The 21,288-nt window shown below is 36.3% G+C and overlaps 1 protein-coding gene across 2 annotated transcripts in view; it reads left to right on the forward strand.

Annotated features, from left to right (window-relative positions):
* The first annotated feature begins 5,771 nt into the window (after window positions 1–5,771).
* Window positions 5,772–21,288, forward strand: part of TFPI (tissue factor pathway inhibitor) — a 42,927-nt gene continuing 27,410 nt past the window's right edge. For both annotated transcript variants that reach the window (XM_059820536.1, XM_009814502.2), the window contains exons 1-2: window positions 5,772–5,948; window positions 17,833–17,952. In XM_059820536.1, the coding sequence (XP_059676519.1) occupies window positions 17,838–17,952 (115 nt within the window). In that variant the 5' untranslated portion in view covers window positions 5,772–5,948; window positions 17,833–17,837. The remainder of the gene's footprint in view (window positions 5,949–17,832; window positions 17,953–21,288) is intronic.

A 21,288-nucleotide genomic window follows, 5' to 3' on the forward strand; every position in this document is an offset into this window, starting at 1 on the left:
AGAACCAGTGTAGTTTTGCTTGGCAAAAGAGAAGTTTAATTTCAAGAGAACCAGTTGCTCAACATAAGACAACTGGGCTTGGAAATCAGAAAGGCAGATGCTGAATGTATTTCTTGCTTCTTCTCAAACAGATTTGGTGGTTCAGCTGGGGAAACTTTTCAACCAGTAAGAAATTGATCTGATAATCAGTTTCCTTTCATTCACCACTGCTGCTTTTCCTCTTCTCACTCCTAAAAAAACCCCATACAAATTAGGATAATCTACTTATCCAATTTACCCTTGTTAGCCTTGCCAAATGTTTGACTTTCAAAGCAGAAAACCCTAAGATATCTGTGACAAAATAAATTTGGGTGTAAAGCCTGAGAAACTTAAAGAGTCTCTCCCCTTTAAAATTGTTCCTACATTTCCATCAGTCAACTTCAGTAATATGCTTTCTACCTTTGAAGCGAGGACAGAAACAAAGCCTGTGTTTTTAGAGTTTCTTCATTGTACTATCTCAATATTCTGCTATCAGCAACAACCGTCACCCTCTCTGTTCATTCTAATTTCAGTCTTTAAAAAACACTCGAGATAGCCATGGTTTTTATATAAGAACAAGAAGTTACAGGAAAGAACAATGAGGGGGAAAAGAGGAGTGTATTATAGAGACAGGTTTTCAAGGGTCAGCTGCTGGGTTCTGATCTTCCTTTCACTGGAGAAGATCCTTCTCTTTCACTTCCTTTCATGTATTTTTAGGTGGGTTTTAAATATTAAATGCTATAAAGATGTCAATAAAAATAATACCACAGGTATAAAACAGTAATAGAGCCATTTGCAAAACTCTGATTAAAAGGAACTTAGTTAAGTTCCTCTTTTAGGAGCTGGTTGGGGTTTTGAAGTTGTATGTCATCAACATGTAGATGACCTCAGCTGGAAAAGCAGGCATATACTTCAGTGGTCTCAAAAAGATCAGCTGATTTTAAGATAATGTAACACTTAGCTCAAAACTGACTACTAATAGTGCAAATGTGGAGTCTGTGACAGGTAGCTGACTGTTTCCTCCTGTGTTTGCTGTGGCGTGCCATTGTACGTGGGAAACAGCAACTTTCAGTGCTTTCAGAAATTCTGCAAGAGTAACAACCTTGCACTGTGTAAGATGATTAGTGTCTGCACTGAGGAAAAGGCCCTTGGGAACTTTGGCCCTGTATGGTGACAGTGACTGCTACATCTTAGCTCTGACTTTAAATTCACTGGGGCAAGCCAACTATGCTAGTGGTATTTTCCCATAAGGTTGCTAACTAATTCCTTATCAGGATTCAGAAATACCCATACTTTTTCATCCAATTCAAGTACCAAGTAGAAGTATTAAGTTATGATGTAGTTTGTTGAAGGCAGGAGACAGGAAGCTCTTGCCTCTATGAAAATTTTTAAAGAACTAAGCATGGAAAAATGAAGTGGCATCACTAGGGGGCAACAAAACATCACAAACATCTATGTTGTTAAAGACCAAGCAATGTCACATCTTCACTGAGAGAGGCATTTGTGTTATGACCTGAAGAACAGCTTGTGTAAGCAAATGGTTTTGTGTTTTTCCAACAGTGTGGCATATTAAATCTTGCTTCAGGGATGATAGAACTCAAAAAAATAATATATATATTATATATGCACACACAAAATTTCTCATATAGTTTTTGTGCTGCTTTATCTCTGTTCTGATACAGTAAAACAATAACAAGATTAGACATTTGTGCATCATTTTCATTTCTGAATGCCATGTATTTAGCACTAGGGTTAAGTATAGCATATTCTGCTAAAGCCTATCCACTTTGTACAAATAAAAATGCACAGTATAGGAAAATTTGAATTTGAAGTTCACTGTCTTTCCCTCCATCCCTTTTAGTCTTGGCATGACCACCAACCCAAACTGGTGACAGACATTCCAGAAGACAGTGACGCTGCCCCAGTCCTCTGAAGCTATTAGGTTAGTTATTAGCCCTTGTCTTCCATTTTCCTGATGTCCTGCTGGCACTAACAATATTCCCAGTGTAAAACCAGTAATAGCTTGCCACACTGTGGTAGAAATGTAGGCTGTGATAGTACCATGGCAGATGATGGAGAGAGGAGAATGGAGTATCTGACCTGAAGTCACTGGTGTGACTCAAGAAGAGTCAGTCGTTTTTGACCTGTGGGTTGTAAGCATTTTTCAAAACCTAAGACTTTTACCATTAGGATTGTTATCCTTGCCTACCTTCTGCAGACCAGTAGTCAAGACAGCACTCTAAGCTAGGGGGTGTTCTGGGATAGCTGGCACATTCTCTCCTGTTTTTGCTGTTGGAAAAAATGGAGCTGTCACCAGAAAGAGGTCCATAGTGAGAGCTACCAGTTGAGAATGTGGAGTTGAAGGATTTTTCCTGCGTTCAAGTGGTAGCCAGTGTGCCTTTTCAAGCAGTGTCTGTTTGTTCATCAGGTTTGTAATGTTGCTGATCTCTCACATAAAGCTTCCCCCATTTTTTTTTTTTTCCATTCTTTGATCTCCCATTTTGTGGGTAGGAATTCTATGCACTGTCAGAAGGCTAAAATCTAATCATCTCCGCTTTGAACTCTTCAGAGCTGAACTACCTTCGAGTATTCCAAGAATTTGTACAAGGCATTTTTTTTGTGGCATCTCTGTTTTAGTGTACTTTATCTGTACTTTTGCATATATCTGTTTAGTGATACAGAGTGAGGCATAGAGGCCATAAAAAATGGAGCCGTAAGTAAAACTTTTTTTTTTTATTGAAATGCAGTATAAACTGCGCTCACGTTAAACTTTATGGAAGTTCTTAGTGATATGAATGATCTGGAATGCATTCAGTAGCACCGGTCTTGTCTACTATCCTTCAGACCTTCCTGCTGGGCTTCTCTGCCCCTCTCCAATCTGTGATGTTCTGGGGTTGTAATCCCTGAGTAAAGCTTTCCTAACTATAGGAGAAGAATCATATAAATGCTCTCTGGACTTTCCTTTGACTGTCAAACCCAAGTAATTTCAAAATAGGCCAGCAGAAAGCAGCTTGTAAAGGGAGCTGGAATATTAGGTTTGTACTGGCCCTGCTGTATGCCAGTGTAATCTGTGAAAAACAAGCAGAATTTGGTAGCTAGCTTGCTGATGTATGTACTGTAAATGGTCTTTTCTCACTCTGATTCAATAACGTGTACAGTTCCTACTATTGCATAACTGACCAGAGCTTGACTCTGTAGGTTGACCTCAAAGTTGCGTGAAATGATGATCTTCCAAATTGTAATCTTTGTATTGGTAATTGATTCATGTAGCACGTGCGATAAATAAACGTAGAGAGAACATAATGATAGTCACATGCTCCAAGGTTAGAAATTCTGTAAGTAAGGATTCTTGGGTTCTTCAGAATAGCAATAAAGCTTAAATAAAAGTAACCACAGTTAACCGATCTCTTAAGAAGCAGCTAGGTCGGTGAATTTTACTTCTTGAGAGACTTCTAGACTCCCATAGTACCTTACAAAAGTGCTTTTCAGTGACTAGTTTTAGACCTCACAGATTCCATCTTGTGACCTCGAAAGCTACTTCTAAAAAGGAACAAATAATGTTTTTTAGAATTGTAGGGACTTTTTTCCCTGTGGACCTATTGACAACTGTCTTAAGCTATCAGCAGGTTTCAGGGCAAACCAGAGGTTAGTGTGATTGTCTAGGCCAGGTCATAGCTGAATGGAATTCTTTGATCCCACTAAAGGCCAGTTTTGTTTACATCTTCAAAGCGTGATTCCAGTTTCAGCTGAAGCTTTTTATGTTATAGTTACAATGCAAAGGAGTCCAGAAACCCTCCTGACAACTAAATTAGGAGGACTGCACATAGAAACTGGAGAGACATTAACAGGATAGAAAGCAAAAATATTAATCTTAAAATGAAATACTGTTTCCTTTGAATTTTTCTTTTGGATATGTGCTCTTCATACACTCGCTGGTATTTTTACTCTCATCCTGTTTTATTATTTACCAAAGATTTCTTAATCTAACTTTTAATCAAAATAAGGCGTTTCATTTTCTTATATGTGGCCCAAAATACTTTTCTTTATATGCTATTCTGAACTTATTTGACCATAAGAAGACAAAATGTGTTTTAAGACTGTAGCATTTTCTTGTTTTTCATGTCTGTGTGGACTGTTTCTTTCTTTTATTATTTTGCATATCAAATCTGAGTGACTTGAGTGAGATTTTGTGGGAAAAGAAGGAATGACGCTAACACATTATGACACAAACTTTGAAAAAAATTTTTGAATGTTTGTTTTTAAAAAATATATAATTCTTATTAAAACCAAAATAGCCCACTTGAAGTTTTGTCCGGGTCGAGTCCCTAGATTAGGAATATGTTTTCATGGACTGGTAAATTCAGACCATCCAGTATCTGGTATGACTGAAAATAAAGCAGCTCCTCTGTAAGTGCCTTGTAGAGAGGAACAAATTTGAAACAATCTCTGTTCAACCACATAGATGCATTTTAAGAAAAGCAAAATGAAGAAGTACTTCATTTTTTTTAATCTCAGATTTCTTTAAATTGTGATGTCATGTACATGTACATCTGTTTTGGGCTGTCCTACTTGTGACCCTTAAAGAGATTTACGGAGAGCATTGCCAGATATCTATTCTTAACACATGAGCCCCCAGAATATGTTTTTCAGTGGCTTGGTGTCACACAAGCGGAAAACTGATCATTTCCATTTAACTGACTTCTCCTGAGCTGGGTTGCTCCTTGCTTTATCTGAGCTAGCAGTTGGTAATTAGTAACTGCATGGTAGACTCCTACCCCCAGCATTTAAACTGCCCCTTTACTTTGTGAGTGCTTCTAGTCCATTTCAGGACAGTTAATCCATTTGATTATTGACCTAGTTAATAGTCAGTAGACTCAGCTGACTACTGACTTTGCCCTGAAGAGTATTACAGACATTCTTACAGTCAGGAACAACAGGCAGGAGATCTAAGAAGCTGCCAGGAGCACTTCTGTTTGTGTCAGAGATAGTTAACCTGTTAACTGACTATGAAAAACTTTCAATCTGTTTCAGTATGGTGATGAACAGATGACTGTAAATCTTCAATGAAAGTTATTTAACTCATCTGTTTGTCTTTGCCCTGAAATAGTTGCAATTAGCTACAGCTACTAACTGTGTAAGTTATTATTCTTCAGCTGTTACTTCTGTCTCTGTTGCTGTTTAATTCTTTATCTGGGAAATTCTCACCCTGTGTGGTCCACGACTAGGATTCTGGTCATTTGTCTCTACATCCACAAGTTACAAGGTCTCAGTCTTACAACTAGAGTCCCCCTCCCTGTCTTCAACCATGATACTCTTAATGATGCTTAACTTTAGTTTTAGCACATGCTAGCATGATTTGTAAAGAGAGGGTATGTTCTAGCTGAAGGCAGAATAGCCTTCATAATACAGCTCCAGATACGGTGACGAGTGCAGCCTAGATCTAAAGTGAAAGAGTATGGCTTTGTTTAAAAACAAACAGAAAAAAACAACAGTAAACTACAACATACCTCTCTTAAATAGGCAGTGAATATGGCATCCTTATAGGCCATATCAAAGCCTGCAAGGTACAATGAATAGAATATCCTACAGGCTGTCTCTCATCTTTAAAAGTGCATTTCATTTTAGCTAGTGCTGTTTAGAAAACAGTTGCTCTAAATTGCAGGCAGATCTGAAAACTTTAAACAGGAAGTGTCCCTGCCGCTGCTGCAGATCTCTGACTTCTACCCAGAGCGAACCCATGTGCTCTACAAAAAGCAAGAACGAGTAGCTGATTAATCCACACGCAGGAGTCTGCTTTAGGAAGATCAGGTTGCAATACTGCCTTTGTAGCTTTACAACACACCCCTTCAACGTGAATTAGTAGGGGCGGATCATACTCAGCACTGATTCAGGAATTCTTTCTTTCTTCAAGAACTGTTGCTAGGAGTTTGGTGAGTACTTTGTAACAGACTTCCAGTTTTACATGAGAGATCTTTTTTTTTTCTTTAGCTGGCAGAAAGGAGTATCTACTGTTATGTTTTCTTTAGAATGTGGTAGATGGAGTAGTCAGATGTTTAGATTCAAAGTCCAGCAATGAGTACCATGAAAAGGGGGACTTTTTTCTCTGTTTTTGAAACAGTAGGACAATGAATATACTTTTATGATTACTAATACAACTAATCTTTGGTTGTCAGAATGTCAGACTAAGGTATTTTGAGCTCCAAGACAGTTCTTTGAAAGAAAGCCATCCTAAAGGTGAATATGTTAATTTTGATCAATAGTGGGAGTTTGAAAAAAAGGTCTTGTATTTTAAAACAATTTCTCCACTGCATTAGCTCCAAGGAAGGCTTGATTCAGGCAGAGTGGTCTGCCAGGCTATTTAAAATCTTTCTAAGGCATGTAACATTTGAAACAATTAATATTTTGAGAAGTACGAGAACATTTTGGGAGAAACAAATTAAGCTGATGCTGCTATAAGCCAATTTCACTCACAATGTATACTGAAATTCTCAAGAAACTAAAACCACTTGAACAATGAGGAGGGTAGTGAATGAGGCTTACAGTGGTGCCAATGTAGCAAACACACACCATCCCCCCATCCCCAAAAACCCAGAATATTGTTGGTGATTTTTGTAATATTGTACTTGGAAGAATTGACATAAACTTCATTTTCAGGAACTTTGTAATGAAAAACAGTGATACTAGCCTCTCTTAAAAAAAAAAAAAAAGCTAAAATTTAAATAACTGTGTTTTAGAAAATCTAAATACAATTTAAATGAGGAAAAGACATGTAACAATGGGAAAAGTGGACTAGGGAGAACAATAACAATTTGGATGGGGGGGAGTATGTGAAAGGTCAGTGTGACTCAGTACTCTAGAAATTAGTCATCAAAGTTCTTCATGGAAAACATGCAAAGATATAAACCTTCCTTCCTGAATGTCTTATGGATAGACGCAAAGACAGGAAGTCCAGCTGTCAGTATAGATACGAACAACAAATGCATACTTCAGGAATTGCTAGGCACCTACTTGGGAAAAATTGTCAGCCTTTTCCCTTTGTAATCTTCTGCTCATTCTTTAATTCTACCACAAAAGACTTTTGTGATTGTGAAGGCAGCAAGTATCTATATCAACAGTAAATTAATTTGGATTATTGTTTAAGCTGAATTTGAGAATTGTAATCAAGTTTACTTTGTATGTAATGCACACAATTAGAGCAATATTGAGGAGGTAAAGATGATTAAAACACATTCTCCTTTGACCTTTTCTCATGTCAGATATGTCCCACATGAAAGGGTTCATTAAAAGGCAGTTGTATGGGCAATTGGTTGATAAATCCATATCTTTAAAACCTTTATAACTTTTATGCTGCAGAATCTCCAAGTACGCTTTAAATTGACTTTCAGTAATCTTTATGTTTATCTTTACATTGTGCATTGCATAGTTTGCAATCTGGAGATTTAATGCATTTTAACTGTCTGGTGTAGTTATATGACCTTTAAAGTGCATTTAGCCTTTTAGTGCAGTGCCCACATTTACTAATATTGCTAATGAAAACTCATCTAGCTAATATTCTAAACACTGAATAACTGTAATCTAAATTTTTTTGATCTTCTTGACTCAGGACAGATAAAACAATTAATGGTATTGAATTTATCTATCCTTAATCTTATTGGAGAGTTAATTTTGAAAGTCTAATGGTAAAAATTTATAAATTGTTGTTAACTATTCTAGGGTTTAGTGTCAGATCTAAAGGGCAATGAGGGAGAGCATACAAAAAGGAGGCAGAGTTTCTGTCAGAGAGGAAATTTTACAAGATTGGGGAAAAGTGGCCCAAGATACAGTGTGTCGAGGAAAAAAAGCAAAGGTAGAAAAGAACATGCTTCTTAACAGGCTTTCAGAGGACATGTCCAAAGCCTTTAGTGAGTTTGAAATCTCACCTCTAGCTAGGGCAGACCCACAGTCAGAGAAGGAGAGTTACTGGATTCCAGATCTAGCTTCAAGGACTGTTTATATATTTCTCCAATAACCCTTCCAAGTACATAAACAGGAGCAGATATTAGCATTCAGATTGTCTGTTCTCCAGTACAAGGGCACTGATATCCTTTATGCTATTCGTCTGACTCTGTGGATCTTGAATTACTTTTAGGGCAGAGAACACAGATTGGTCTCACAGATATATTAATGGAATTAGCATAGTTTCTGGAAACATGAATATTAAATCTCCTCTGGAAAAAAAGAGATGTTGACACCATCCTTCACATTCTGAGAGGCTGCTTAAGCACTTACATTTACTTTAAAAAGGTGATTCTGGCAATAACTCTCTTCTACCTTTTAAAATAAAGTGGTAGCTTCTTGAAGTGCTGTGTGTAACTATCATGATTTTCTTGGTGTGCGTTCAGTATGTTCTGAGAATGTCTGCCAGAGAGAGTCAGAGCATGTGTACAGGAACAAGAAAAGAAATTTTTAAATAAAAAAACAGAATATCAGTAGAGCTTAGGAGCCTCAAGAATTATGTGACTTCCATGTGTCACAATTTTGGAGCAAACTGTTAAAAATCTGTCTAATTCCAGTACTTCCTATTGCTCCTTGTTTGGGCTACATTCTGAACAGTCGTATTTTCTCTCTAAGAACTAGGAGAAGTTGACAGTTCCTAAAGAAACCAGAACTGGATAGATGTTTTGGTAAGGATTGAAGATGTGATCTTGATATCTAAACTGTTCTTCACACTGAAACCAGGGAGAGCTAAAGAAGAGGGACAAATTACCTACTTCTATGTGTTTCTCTTATGGAACTGTTTTTACTTTACAATAGGGATAGAGTGCCCCTGGGGACAGAGTGAAGCAAAACCATATGGGGAATTGTATAATTCCTTTCCTCTCATAGTTATTTCACAGAAAAATAGCCTTATTTTTAGTCTTTTTAATTTTCTCTCGTAACTCCTTTGTTTGGTTTCCTTAATTATTTCCTGTTGCTGTTACTAGAGCTGTTGATTTTCCATCTTTAGTATTGTTGCCATCTTCCCTGACATATGCTGTTCATAATTGATTATACCTCTGAAGTTAATGGGTTCATTTGATTTACTGTTTAGTGAAAAAATAAAACTAGGCATTTGAACATGTTGACTCAGCATATGATCTGGACACAAGAAAATTCAACCTTCCTCCAGAAAATAGAGCATTCCAAAAGAAGTGATATAAAACAACTATATTGAAAATAGCAATTGGAGCAAATAAATCAGAAATACAAGTATTATATGAAGGGAAAACTTAGTTGGTACAGTTTTTATGAACATCACAGAAAGGTCTGCAGAAGTGTATTAGCATTTTCTGTAAACATTTTCTACTTTGGCCGAGAAGCAATCTTTTTCCTCTATATTTTTACAGTCTTTAACATAATGAGGTCCTGGACAGTGATCTGTGCTTTCATCAGTCAGAGAAATGGTAGTGTAGAAAGATGAGGCTGAAGTTTTCTGTGCTCTGAGACTCATCCGATGAATGTTCTAGGCCCACAGAAGCTGGCACTGCCACCAGAAAATGCAGCACTTATCTATACTACGGTGGGAGATGAAGGGAATGTGATCCTTTCTTTTCTATGGCAGTGTTATTTTATGTTGGGTTTAAGTATTTGTAGGGTGATAATCTGAAGCAGTCTGAATCTGAGGGTATTCCCGCTGATGACAATTACATCATTTCTCACCTGTGTGATGATCTAAAGCTCGTACATTCAGTGCAGTAAAAATTATGTGGTGTCTCCAGCTGGGAAGACAGACAGGGTGAGCTAAACTTGCTTCACAAAGCAAGGAAACTTGTATTTTTATTTTTGGTATGTGCGTAAAATGTGATCTATGGGATGGTGAGGTTACAAAAGGTTAATAATAAGATATGGTCAAAATCAGTCATGAGAGGTGTCATTGTGGCAGGTAGTTTCCTCCTGTGCTGGCCAGTTATATTTTCAGTAACTGACAGCTTCACTTTAGTGAAATCGAGTAGTTGTGTTTCTGTAGTGTGTACAATATGAAATTACGCACAACTGGGTTGATAACAAGTATACAGCACTGAAATTACTCTCTCCATTAGAAAAGGAGGTTATGATAAGTTAACTGACCTCTAAATACATGACTATTTATCAATAAGCACAGCTGAGATTTGAAAACATACACTTTACAGTCCAAACTGCTGGAAAAAAACAGGCTAGAGGCTTTATAATGCTGATGTTGGGACTGACATGCTGTGTTCTAAAACCATAACTAACATTGATGCTTGTCTGTTTGGCTAGCGGCTTTTGGGCTCTGAGAGTAGCTATTATTAGGATGCTGAAGGCATTCTCTGTTTGAAAATAGGATTATATGACCTATATTTTTGCTACACACAGGTAGTTTCTGTCCAAGTAGTACAGGTTTGAGTGTGGTGGGTTTGGTGTTTTGTTTTTTAGGATTTATGAAATTATGTAAAGTAGTAATTGGGCTTAGTCCACATTTTAAAAAATTTTGGTAGCAGCAAGAGAATATTTCCTTTCCTTGTTGAAAGCTACATCACAATGAAAACAGGCTGTATATGTGGGGTAGAGGTTTACCTCAGATTGGTATGTGGCATGTCAGATAGATGCAGCTTCCACATCTACATAAATAACTGGCATATTTCTTTATTTCTGTTTGAATCAGTCTTCTGTGCGGTGGAAACTGAAATTCAAATAATGTTCTCAGTATGTCCTTTATGATAAGCTCATAATGTTGGGTCCTGTGCCAGGTATTTTATTTTGGATTTTTTTCCGTATGGCTAGTAGAAGTAGCTACAAAATCATTTGTCATTCTCCATAAAGGTATCTCTAGTAGTTATATGATTTGATATAGGTAAATTCAGTGTTCCTGTGAAAAGTGCAGCTATTCTTAAAAAACACTTTTAATTTCAGAGTTTATAATTCACTTGGACTGTTGCATCAGGTGCTCTGCACTGTGTGGTCAGGGAGCCAGGAAAATTACTCGCAGGCTACTTTTGCCAAGGCATGCTCTCACCATCTCTCTGCCTTCCAGAATATATCCAGTTCCCAGCTCTTGGGTGATGGATATCATGGATATGAGGCCCAGACTGAGACAGGTGAGAAGGAGAACTCAAGGAAGAGGAAATTAGGGTCCAGAGCTGTGTCACAAGAGAAGTTGAGTGAAAACAGGATGGCAAAAATACCTGGTCCCAGGTGTGAGCTGACTAGGAGAAGTGAATAAAAAGGTCTTGGAGCTAAGCTGGGAAAATGGAAGAGTTTTAAAGCACAAGTGAAAGGACTTAACAAAAGAAAGCGAAAAGGCAAGAGAGGTCTATAGTTATGTGAAATAAGAAGAGTAGGCTTATTAATTTTGTGTTTTGTTTCCATTTCAAAACATATCAAGGTTTTCTTTTCAATTAGTTTATCAGTTGTGTTTGCAAAGCAACATCTACAACCTTAATGCAAACAGAACGGGAGTGGGTTTGTTTTTCTAAATTTTCACTTCCCAATTTTCACTTCACTTCCCAATTTTCACTTAGGAATTTAAGAGGCTGGAATAGTGCAGCAGCAAGTCAACATCTATGTTAAATGATGAAAGGTAGGTAACCAAGCAAAATCCTCTTTCATAACAAGAAGGAGTTGTGAAGTTCTTAGAGGAATGTGATGGAGTCTCTGATCTCAGGACTGATACAAACGGTTAGGGCTGCTACTGCATGGCACAGGAAGGAAATAAGTTGAGGGTGGGGGGCAATTTCCATAGGTCGTGCTTTCAATCAGTAATGTTTGCGTGCTGATGATCCACAGTAGACTGCCTCCCTTTTTATTAAGTTACTGTGACACTGCAAGGCTTTGCTCTGGTGGAAGTCAGTTTGAATGACAGACCAGCACTGACTCTGGGACTTATAAAAGCTAGGGCATGTATCATCATTCTTTGTTCAGTTTACATCAGAGCAGAGGTGATAGAATTCATACTTACTTCATTCTTCGTACTTACTCCAAAGTAAATGAGAAAACATGATGCTTCAAACAGCTGCAAAATAGTACATGTAATAAAATACTTTTTAAGGGAACTCACTGACTCTGCCAGCTAGGAGACAGTGCTACAGGTACAGTCTAATTGAGTCTCCGTCATACAAGTCCTAGTAGGTAGCACAAGATATTATAGGGCAAATATAATGCCTGTGAATGACAGTGAACTGAAAACAGTCTGCTTTTATATCAGAGGTGCTATAATCCTGTCTAATTAGACTTTTTTGTCTTTAATTTTAGACTGTGCTAAATTCAACGTCTCACTGCACATCCTATCTCCTGCTATTCATTCCTCTATTTACTTATATCCTTTGCCTTTTGCTTCCATTTCCTGGGCTGTCAGTGTGAATGAGTCACTTTTACAGTCATTACAATGTCACTTTATGCCATTTTCTAAAGCTGTCTGGTTTTGGCTACTACTGGAAATGCTAGCTTTTATTGTGCCTTTTCCAGTTAGCTAGTTAGAGTGAATACCACACTGAAGAAACGTTTGCTTCTAAACATTCTGGTAACTATAGAAATTGGTGTTGAAGAGACTGCTAAGTAAACATATATGTACACACACACACAAAAGATCTGACTCCAGAGGCTGCAAACTGGACGGAGAACACACCGAGTTTTATACTTGCCTGTCTTTAGCAAAAAACTTTTGAGAGCTTTCTCATATTTCTGTGTTTAGGTGGCGGGTTAAAAAAGGCCTGGTTGTAAGACCAGGTAATAAGGATCTATTACTGGGAACTTCCTTGATTGCTTGTGGTCTGCTTTGTCTACCTATATTCCAGCTTGAGGGAAGCTAATGAGTGCCAGTTCCTAAGGAAATGTATTAGTAATTTATGAAAATTGTATTAATGACACTTTGATGTAGAGAAAATTCTATATTAATGTTGGACTGATTCCTGGCTGTCCCAAATTAGAACCCTTCTGCAGTAGGGGGCTATATTTGCTCCCAGAGATTTTCAGAATTTGGCCTAAATAATCAAACCATTTAACATGAATTATTTAAACTCAAAACAGTTCCTACCTTTCCCATGACAGACAGTCCTTCACAACTGTGTGCATTTGATATTTTACTGAGACAAATGTCATAGATGAAGCATTTTGAATTGTGCTTTTCATATAAATACAATAAAAAATAAACAGAATTACTTTAAAAAGGAAGTAAAATCAGTATCATGAGGCTTACAGCTTTAAAGTTCTGTTACTGGGCAGCTGAACATTAAATCAGAAAACTTGGACTTTTCTAGAGGATTTGGGTTTTTTAACTGAAAAAGCAGTGCCAAGTTCACTTTGATCTTGGATTTCACTCTTCCTTTAGGAATTATAAGAAATAATTAAGCTACAGAAGGATTTAAGCATTTCAGCACTAAAACCTTCACCTCCTTCCTTCATCCCACCTCCACCCATACCTGACACAATGTTCTGGGAATGTGTGACCTTGGGGGAAGGTTAGCAAGAAGAAAAAGGAGATTATGTTTGGTCAGTAGACTTTGCAGTAAGGCAGATATGCAGTTATATAGCCTAAATTTTTCCTCTTGGGAAATTGGCCAACCATCAGGAAGCCCTACTTTTCAGAAGATACGCTTTTCAGGGAAATGTAGGAGTTGAGTGGAAGAATAGAAATACTATACCGTGGTAAGATTTTTGTTCTCTGTACTAATACACAAATTTATCCTCATAATCACACAGTGAAAATTATGTACGGTAGCTCATGATATACAAAATTATATTTTAAAGAGTCATCTTCAAATGAAAAATAGAAACTTATTGAGGATTTCCATTTCGGGTTGATTTGTTTCCTGGTTTTTTTCTTCTATTTGGGCACAGGATTTTGGGAATGTTGGATGACTAAGTAAAAATGGATTACTAAATTTTGCAATCTAAATCTATACGCTGCAGATTCCTGGAAGAAGGAACCGAGGCCTCAACTTGAGTGATCTAAATGCAAATTCAAACAGAATTTTTCTGAACTAGTGAGAGTTTTGTCATCATGTTTAGAAAAACTCAAATATAGAAAATGAGAGCCCGGGGGCAAACTTGGAATTAATCCATGGGCAACTGAGGTCGGGGATAATGTGCAGGTTCCTTTATGAAGGGTCGCAACTATGCCAATGATTACAAATTAAAACTTCTAAGGAGAACAATGTACTTAGAAAATTACCCTTTCCCATGTAATTTCAAAAACTAAAATTGAACGTGTGTTTTGTAATTTTTCATTCCCATGAACTCACAGCAGCAAGGCAAAGTGTGAAAGTTGAGGATCCGTTACTACTGTCTAAGTATGAAATCTGAATATTTGATGGTACTTCTGCTTTTATTCAGCCTAGATGATGTCAAACTATCACCACCTTTATTTACATTATAAAGCTAAGTACTTATTCTTGTGCAGTTGTTTGAAAATTTTTACTTAATATTTCTCCCCATACAATTTTTCTTAGTTGTGGATTTATTTTAATTTTACCTTGTACAGAGTTATTTTGTTCCTCTTTTAAAGCATGACTGGACTTTTTATCAGGGGTGAATAAAAAGATTTGCTGTAACTATTTCTCTAACCTTTAGATAAAAAGGTAAAATTCTTGCAAGGCCATGTACCACAAAGCTTTGCATGGAAGAAAATCTGGTATTAGGCCAAATTCATTCTGAGAGGTAGTCTGTTTCTGGCAATCATAGAATGGACTATGAAAGCTGAAAAGAAACATAACCTCTGTTCACTTTGTGCAGAAATATAGTCAATAGAACTCCTTTTTAAGATGTTTTCTAGGTTTATTTGTATTATACTCTTACATGGTATTATTTTGATATGTTAAAAGCTTTGCTTATTACATATGTGATTTATTTCTAGTGTCTGAAATCTAAGACACTTTTTTTGCCACGTAGTGTATGAAGAAATCTATTTCTGTGGATCTTTTGGCATTAAACTTCATCCACTTTCACAGAAGCTGATCAAATTCAGGGCAAACTTCCTGAAGCTGTGACAGTAATGTCAAGGTTGGCCATTACCCTTGGTCTGGAACAGTTACTTTGCTTTCAATTTAAGTTATAGTATGCTCTGTACTCAGGAAAAAATGGAGAGGGAATATCTGTTCTTTCATTGATTGGAAAACTTGAAAATTACCTGAATAATGACAAGAAATGCTGAGAATATCCAAAAGAGAGAGCATGCTAATGCTAATGTTGGGTGTTGTAACTCAAAAGTATTCAGTGGATAGCAATGAGCATTTCAGTAAAGACTCTTCCTTTCCTTTAATGGTGTAATATTTTAAAAAGTCAGTGATGCGATAACATTGGGACAACAGCTGGGAGGAAGATGGCATTAGAAAATGGAAATAATTAACTAGCACACAATTATCACATAGAAACAAGAGACTTCCAAACAGACTGACAAAAAAGTACTGCAAATGAGAGCAGATGGGGTACACAAGTAAATGTAGACAGTAGCATTAATGAATGTAATTAAGTCTAAACATCTGGCATGTAAGAGTGAACTGATAACCGATAAATCCATAGCACAGTTCTCTGTGTTTTAGCGATATTGTAAGGGACATCCTGCAGTCAGCCAAGTGGCCTATGAGTAATTCCTCCAGTAAAGAGATTGGGGAAAAATTGTTTATGGATTATTCACTCTGAATGGAGCAAACAGAGGACTAGAAATTTGTTGCTGGGGAAAGGGGAAAATTAATACCTTATTAGATTAAGTTTTAGTATGTAAAATAGTATAGGAATGTAAAACTGGAGTTCTAGTTAGAAACATGAATAAGGAAAACTACTTCTGTTTCTTTGAAAAACACTTGAAAATTAGTGATTGTAGCTCTTACATGTTTTTTCAGTTTACGTAATGTTTCAGAATTTGTAACATGTTTGTTCCTATTGCAAGACTAGTTATTACATCCATATTAGAAAGCAACAATTTCTGAATTTGTTCATAGAAGTAAAAAATAATAGTTGAGGAAAGTTTGTTTAAAAATCATGATTAATAGCACAAAATGAGATCTGAATTATTTTGCCAAACGTTTTGCCAAACTTTACCTGGATAAAGGATTTTATGTGTCAATGTGAAAATTAAGCTTAACAATTTAGCTTAAACAGAATGAAAGACAAATGCATTCTTTTGTTTATTTTGGCAGGAAAGCATTATGATGAAAAATAAATGCTGTCATATTTTCTGGCTAAAATAGAAATTCCTTTGATCCCCAAATCCTGTTTCTTTACGGGAAAAAAAAAAAGAATGAAGGCATCGCTCAGTGTTTTTCACTACAATATACACTGAAGCCTTCTGAAGGCAATTGTCAATTAAAAAAATTATCCAAGTAATTAGTGCTACTCATGGTCTGGTCTGTAATTTCACCAAGACATTTTTAAGAACTCGTTTGTTTTTTACTACACATGTTTCAAGCTAGGAAAACACTGAGTATGCGGGAAGGAAAAATTGGAAAGTTGTCAAGAGAGAAATTAAAATTCTAGCTCTGATTTGGTACTGGAGCTATAACTGCACCTTCTGGCTCTGGTACAGTTCAGCGTGGCTGTGGAAAACTGGTTAATCTCACTTTGTGAGAATTTCACCGTTCTGAGACATTGTTGCTTGCTAGTGTTTTCCTAGCTACCATAGCTATGATTTACTTCTAACTTCATAGACAAAGATGTATCACTCAGAGAAAAGTTTAATCTGTTAAAGATTACTTCTGTTAATGTCACCTGCCACTTCAGCATCATCTCTTTAGCCTTCCTACTATAAAGCTGTATCCCAAGCACAGTGACAGGTCATCTATTTCCTCCCATAGGCCCTCCTGCCCTCACTATTTTAGGTGATGCAGACATGCTATCTTCACAAGCATGTAAACAAAAACACTGAAGACAAAACAAGTGTCTGAAGGCTAGGAACTTCCTAGTCCTTAGATCTTTAATTTCTATTAAGTTAATATTAATTAGCCAAAGTTTAGTATTGTACTGTAAGAAAAGAAGATCTCTATAGGGAATCTATCTGTTGGTAGCTAAAGGAGGTATTGAGCCTGTTCTCTAATTAGAATTCAGAGATCCTTAAGGAAATTTTAGTTAGTTGGAAAATAGGTATTTCTAAAACAGTGAAAGCAAAAGTTTTTTTCCGGAGGTACTCTCATTTGTGCATGCATAACCTCATCTTAGGCAACTTGAACATGCCAGCTGCCATGGAATAAAAGTATTTTCTTTGTGTGAATGACTATGGTTGCACTGATCCTATATGAAAGATAATAGCTCTGCACTTAAGTGAGGTATTCAATATTAAAGGGATCTACAAGACACAAAATACTTCTTAAAGCATTGAAGCCCATGTTGCAAAAAGTTCACTGACTCCTGTGAAATGCAAATTACACAACAGTCCAGGAACTTGATAACTATAAATTGATGAAATATTTGTTAAAATAGAATCCTGTGTTTGTGGCAATGAATCTAGGGTCTGCAGACAGACTAAAACTTACTTGGAAGGATTGGACATGCCAGCCAACTATACATAGTGTAAAACTGATCAGGACATGAAAAGTACAAGGTGTTACATTTTATTTCATTGTGTATTCTGGGAGGTGACTTCAATTGTGGCTTAAAATAAAAATAATAGCAGTGCCTCTGAGCTGCACTGGATATGGGATAGGAGACTTGCAATCAGCTGAGCACAACTATAAATCCTGTCTTGTTTTTCATTGTGCTTATAATACAATTATACTAACATAACTCACATTATTTCCAAAGTTCCCAGTTTGTGTATCTACCCATATGGCTATGCGCTACCCTGCTAATGACTTTTGCAGACCACTCAAGGAATTCGATTGAACCATTTGTCATTTGTATGTTATACAGGAAAGATGGAAGGAAGAAAGAAGGGATGTTCCTTACCTTTAACCTTTATCTTGCTGTTCGTCTGTATCACTGGGAATGCAACTACTGACTTAGATGATGGTGAAGAAGAGGATGTTCCGGGTAAGAGGTTACAAAAATGACACATAAAACTATCTCAAATAACAAAACCCACTACGTTAAAATGCACTGTATATGTAATTCTACTTTTTTTTTTCTTTTTTTTTTTCCTGGGAAACGTTTGAAAGTGGAACAAAGCTAAAAATGTGCTGGTTTCTAACTAACAGGTAGATGCTCAGAATTTTGCATTGAGCTCTAGAAAATTGCCTTCTATAAAGGCTTCTGTTTCCCATGCTTTTTGGAACCTCTAATCTTAATGAAATGTTGTATTAGATATCAAGATTACTCCCTTAAAGCTCTGCTTTAGGACCCACAGAGAAGTTCAGTGTTTAGGGAAAAGAACATACAGATGGTAAACTCAGATTTTATCTCCCCATGCAAATGGACCAGAAACATGATGAATAACATAGTAGACTGATGCTACCCTGTCCTGTGCACAGCTCTCTTGAGTCACAGTTAATTTGCAAAGTTTGGTCTAAAGATGATGCAATTACTGCCCTAGTTGTTTTTCTGGGACTTGAAGAAGCTCTTTGTATAGCCCCAAGTGATTCGATGTTGCTGGATAAATAAAAACTCAGCAGTCAGAAAGAGATTTTTGTTAAGAAAAATAATGTCAGAAGTGTGAATGTTAGAACTGGGGAGGTTCTCGGATTCTTACCATTGTAAGATTATTGTTTACTTTCACTTCATTGAAATTAAGGAAAATGGATTAAATTTCTATACTGGCTATCATTGTGAAAGATATTTTAATTTCCTCCCAAATAATTTTGAGAGAGCAGATGAGGCAATAATACACTTTTTGGGCTGTACTAAAATACTCTTCTTTCCTTTGAGAAAATGATTTACAGTTGTGATCTCTTTCTTAAGCTGCAGAGAACTATGCAGTAGATACTTCTCCCATTTGACAGGTCTGATTTTGAAGCCTAACTGGAAATGCAGCTAAGGGGAACCTTTTTTTTAAGTTGGTACTCTGCTTAATCTGCCCATGTCTTGTCCGTTTTCCATACAGATTATTTCTCTCTATTAGTCTTTTGCAGCAGTATTCCTTGAGACAAAAATATTAATTGTGCACAATCATGGCTATACTACAAATGAAGCTAGTGCTTTAGGACTGTGTCACAATTAGTCACTACAATTTAAGATATGCACTGTTCCACATTAAGCATATGCTTAGCATGGTTGTGTAGTCAAGACTATTTCAGACAGAATAAAGTTGTTTCTCTTTAACCCTGAAGTACATAAATGCCTTTTTTGTTTGAGGGCAAAGTCACGTTTATCTTTGCTCTACCCTGTGACTCTTAGTTTTATGAATATCCTTAGCCTAAGCTTGCAGTTCATGAAGGCCAAATTGTCTCACTTGTTAAAATAACATACCTCATCACCAGAACAAGAAATCTGCTGGATTAATTTTTTTCCTCTGTTTACTTACTTTTTTTATAAAAGACAATAAGAAAATAATCTCAAGGAAATTAAATAGTCTTTTTATTGGGCATTATTTTATCACTGATTATTATACAACCTGTCATTTAAGATTATACAACCAGTAACTGATTTAGTATGAGGAACAGTTCTGAACTTTTCGGCTTGTATTCCAAAGTGAAGAACAAACAAATGTGACACTTAGAAATTAAACTAGGACCGTGTTTTTGTGACTACTGAAGACTCAGTTGCAGTGTTTACAAAAAAAATTTTTTGCAGTATTGTATCTATAAAATGATTAAATTGTTGCTAATTAAAATTATATTTGTGGTTTCTTAAGAGTGAAATTCTGGTTTCAGTGAATTTAACTGTAGAAATTCTGTAGGCTGCAGTTTCACTGATAGCATTTATTTTCTGAGATAGTTATAAGACATTGACATATTTTACCCTAGAATTCAATAAATTTCAGGTATTAAAGGATAAAATAAGTTGTGTGCATCCATTATCCATAATGTCATACTTTTGGATCACTTTGGGTATAAGTGCTTTGTGAATCTAAGAGGGGGTTTTTTTGTCTATTAGTATTTAAATTACATTAATAATTAAGGTTGCAAGTCAAGTCCAACAGGATAAAAAGTATTCTCAATTTCTTCTCTTCTGGCAAAAACTGTCATTTTTCCACCAATAAATAAGGGTGATAACAAAAATAAAAGATATAAAAATAACTAGTTCATGTATATTTTTCAGTAATACGTTATGTGGTTGGGAGCACTTTAGTTAATGTTTCAAAGCCTGAAGAAAATGACTCACAAGTCGAATGTGCTTTTTATTCTTATGTGAAAGTTTATCAAGAATAAATGTGACTGCTTAAAGAAAGAGTAGGAAACACATGGGTAGGAAGAGCACTGAACAGTGTGCGGGTGGGAAGCTGTCAAACTGACAAAGATGGAGAGAGAAGAAACAGCTATTCATTAGTGACAAGGTGCTTAGTATTGATACCACTTATCAAAGAGAGACATTTAAAGAAAGCCTGGAAAGATGACAGCATATCTTTATAGTTAAGGATAACCACAGAAAGTCATATAAGGTTGAGAACCCATAACCTAAGCAAACAAAACCAGAAAGTATTTTACATAAAAAGTCAGAATTATTCCTGAACAAGTTTTATTTTCCCAATTTAATCTATATAGTTCTGTTCTGGAAAGCAACTGTGCAATAATACTGTTGTCTTTCATAGCTATTGTGCTGTAGGTATAATACAGAAATCAGTTCACTTTCTAATTAAAAGGATGTTATTTTAACAACCAGCCCTGCAGATTATCCGTAAGAGTCTGAAAGTCAAGTTAGAGCTTTGTATTATGCCTACAGACAGGGAAAAAGTATTGGTTTTACTTGTATTCCTGTAAGATGATTAGAGACATTATTTACTACCTCTGGTTTTGTAATACTGTATTGCTTACTAATAAAGTGTTAACAGTGCTTCAAATTGATCATATAAGGTCCAAGGGCTACAGCATGACTAACTGCAGATAATTAGAACTCTCACAATAAAATTACTGCCTGTTAGTTGATAGTAGCTGTTCATGTGTTAAACAAGCCGTGTCTTGAGTTGCAAATGTTGCCATGTGAATGACAATAAATGTGAGAATGGCGGTGCTGTGTAGGAACAGTCTTGGCCGGTAACCTGTTTTTGGCAGTTGCCAAAAGTAGGAAGACTGAAGGAATGGAGGAAGAAGGTAGTGACATAAAATATCTGCCTTAAACTCGTGCTCATTGTGATTCATGTCATCAGCATTACTTTGCACTTACCAGAAACTATGGAGTTGTTAAGGTTGTTAAGACAGAGCAGTGGAAACTTGGTGCCCTCTATTATAAAAACCTATGTAGCCGATCTAATAAAGTAATAAAATTAAAAATTAG

The sequence above is a fragment of the Gavia stellata genome, chromosome 8, assembly GCF_030936135.1.
Source record: "Gavia stellata isolate bGavSte3 chromosome 8, bGavSte3.hap2, whole genome shotgun sequence".
In the NCBI taxonomy this organism is placed as follows: domain Eukaryota; kingdom Metazoa; phylum Chordata; class Aves; order Gaviiformes; family Gaviidae; genus Gavia; species Gavia stellata.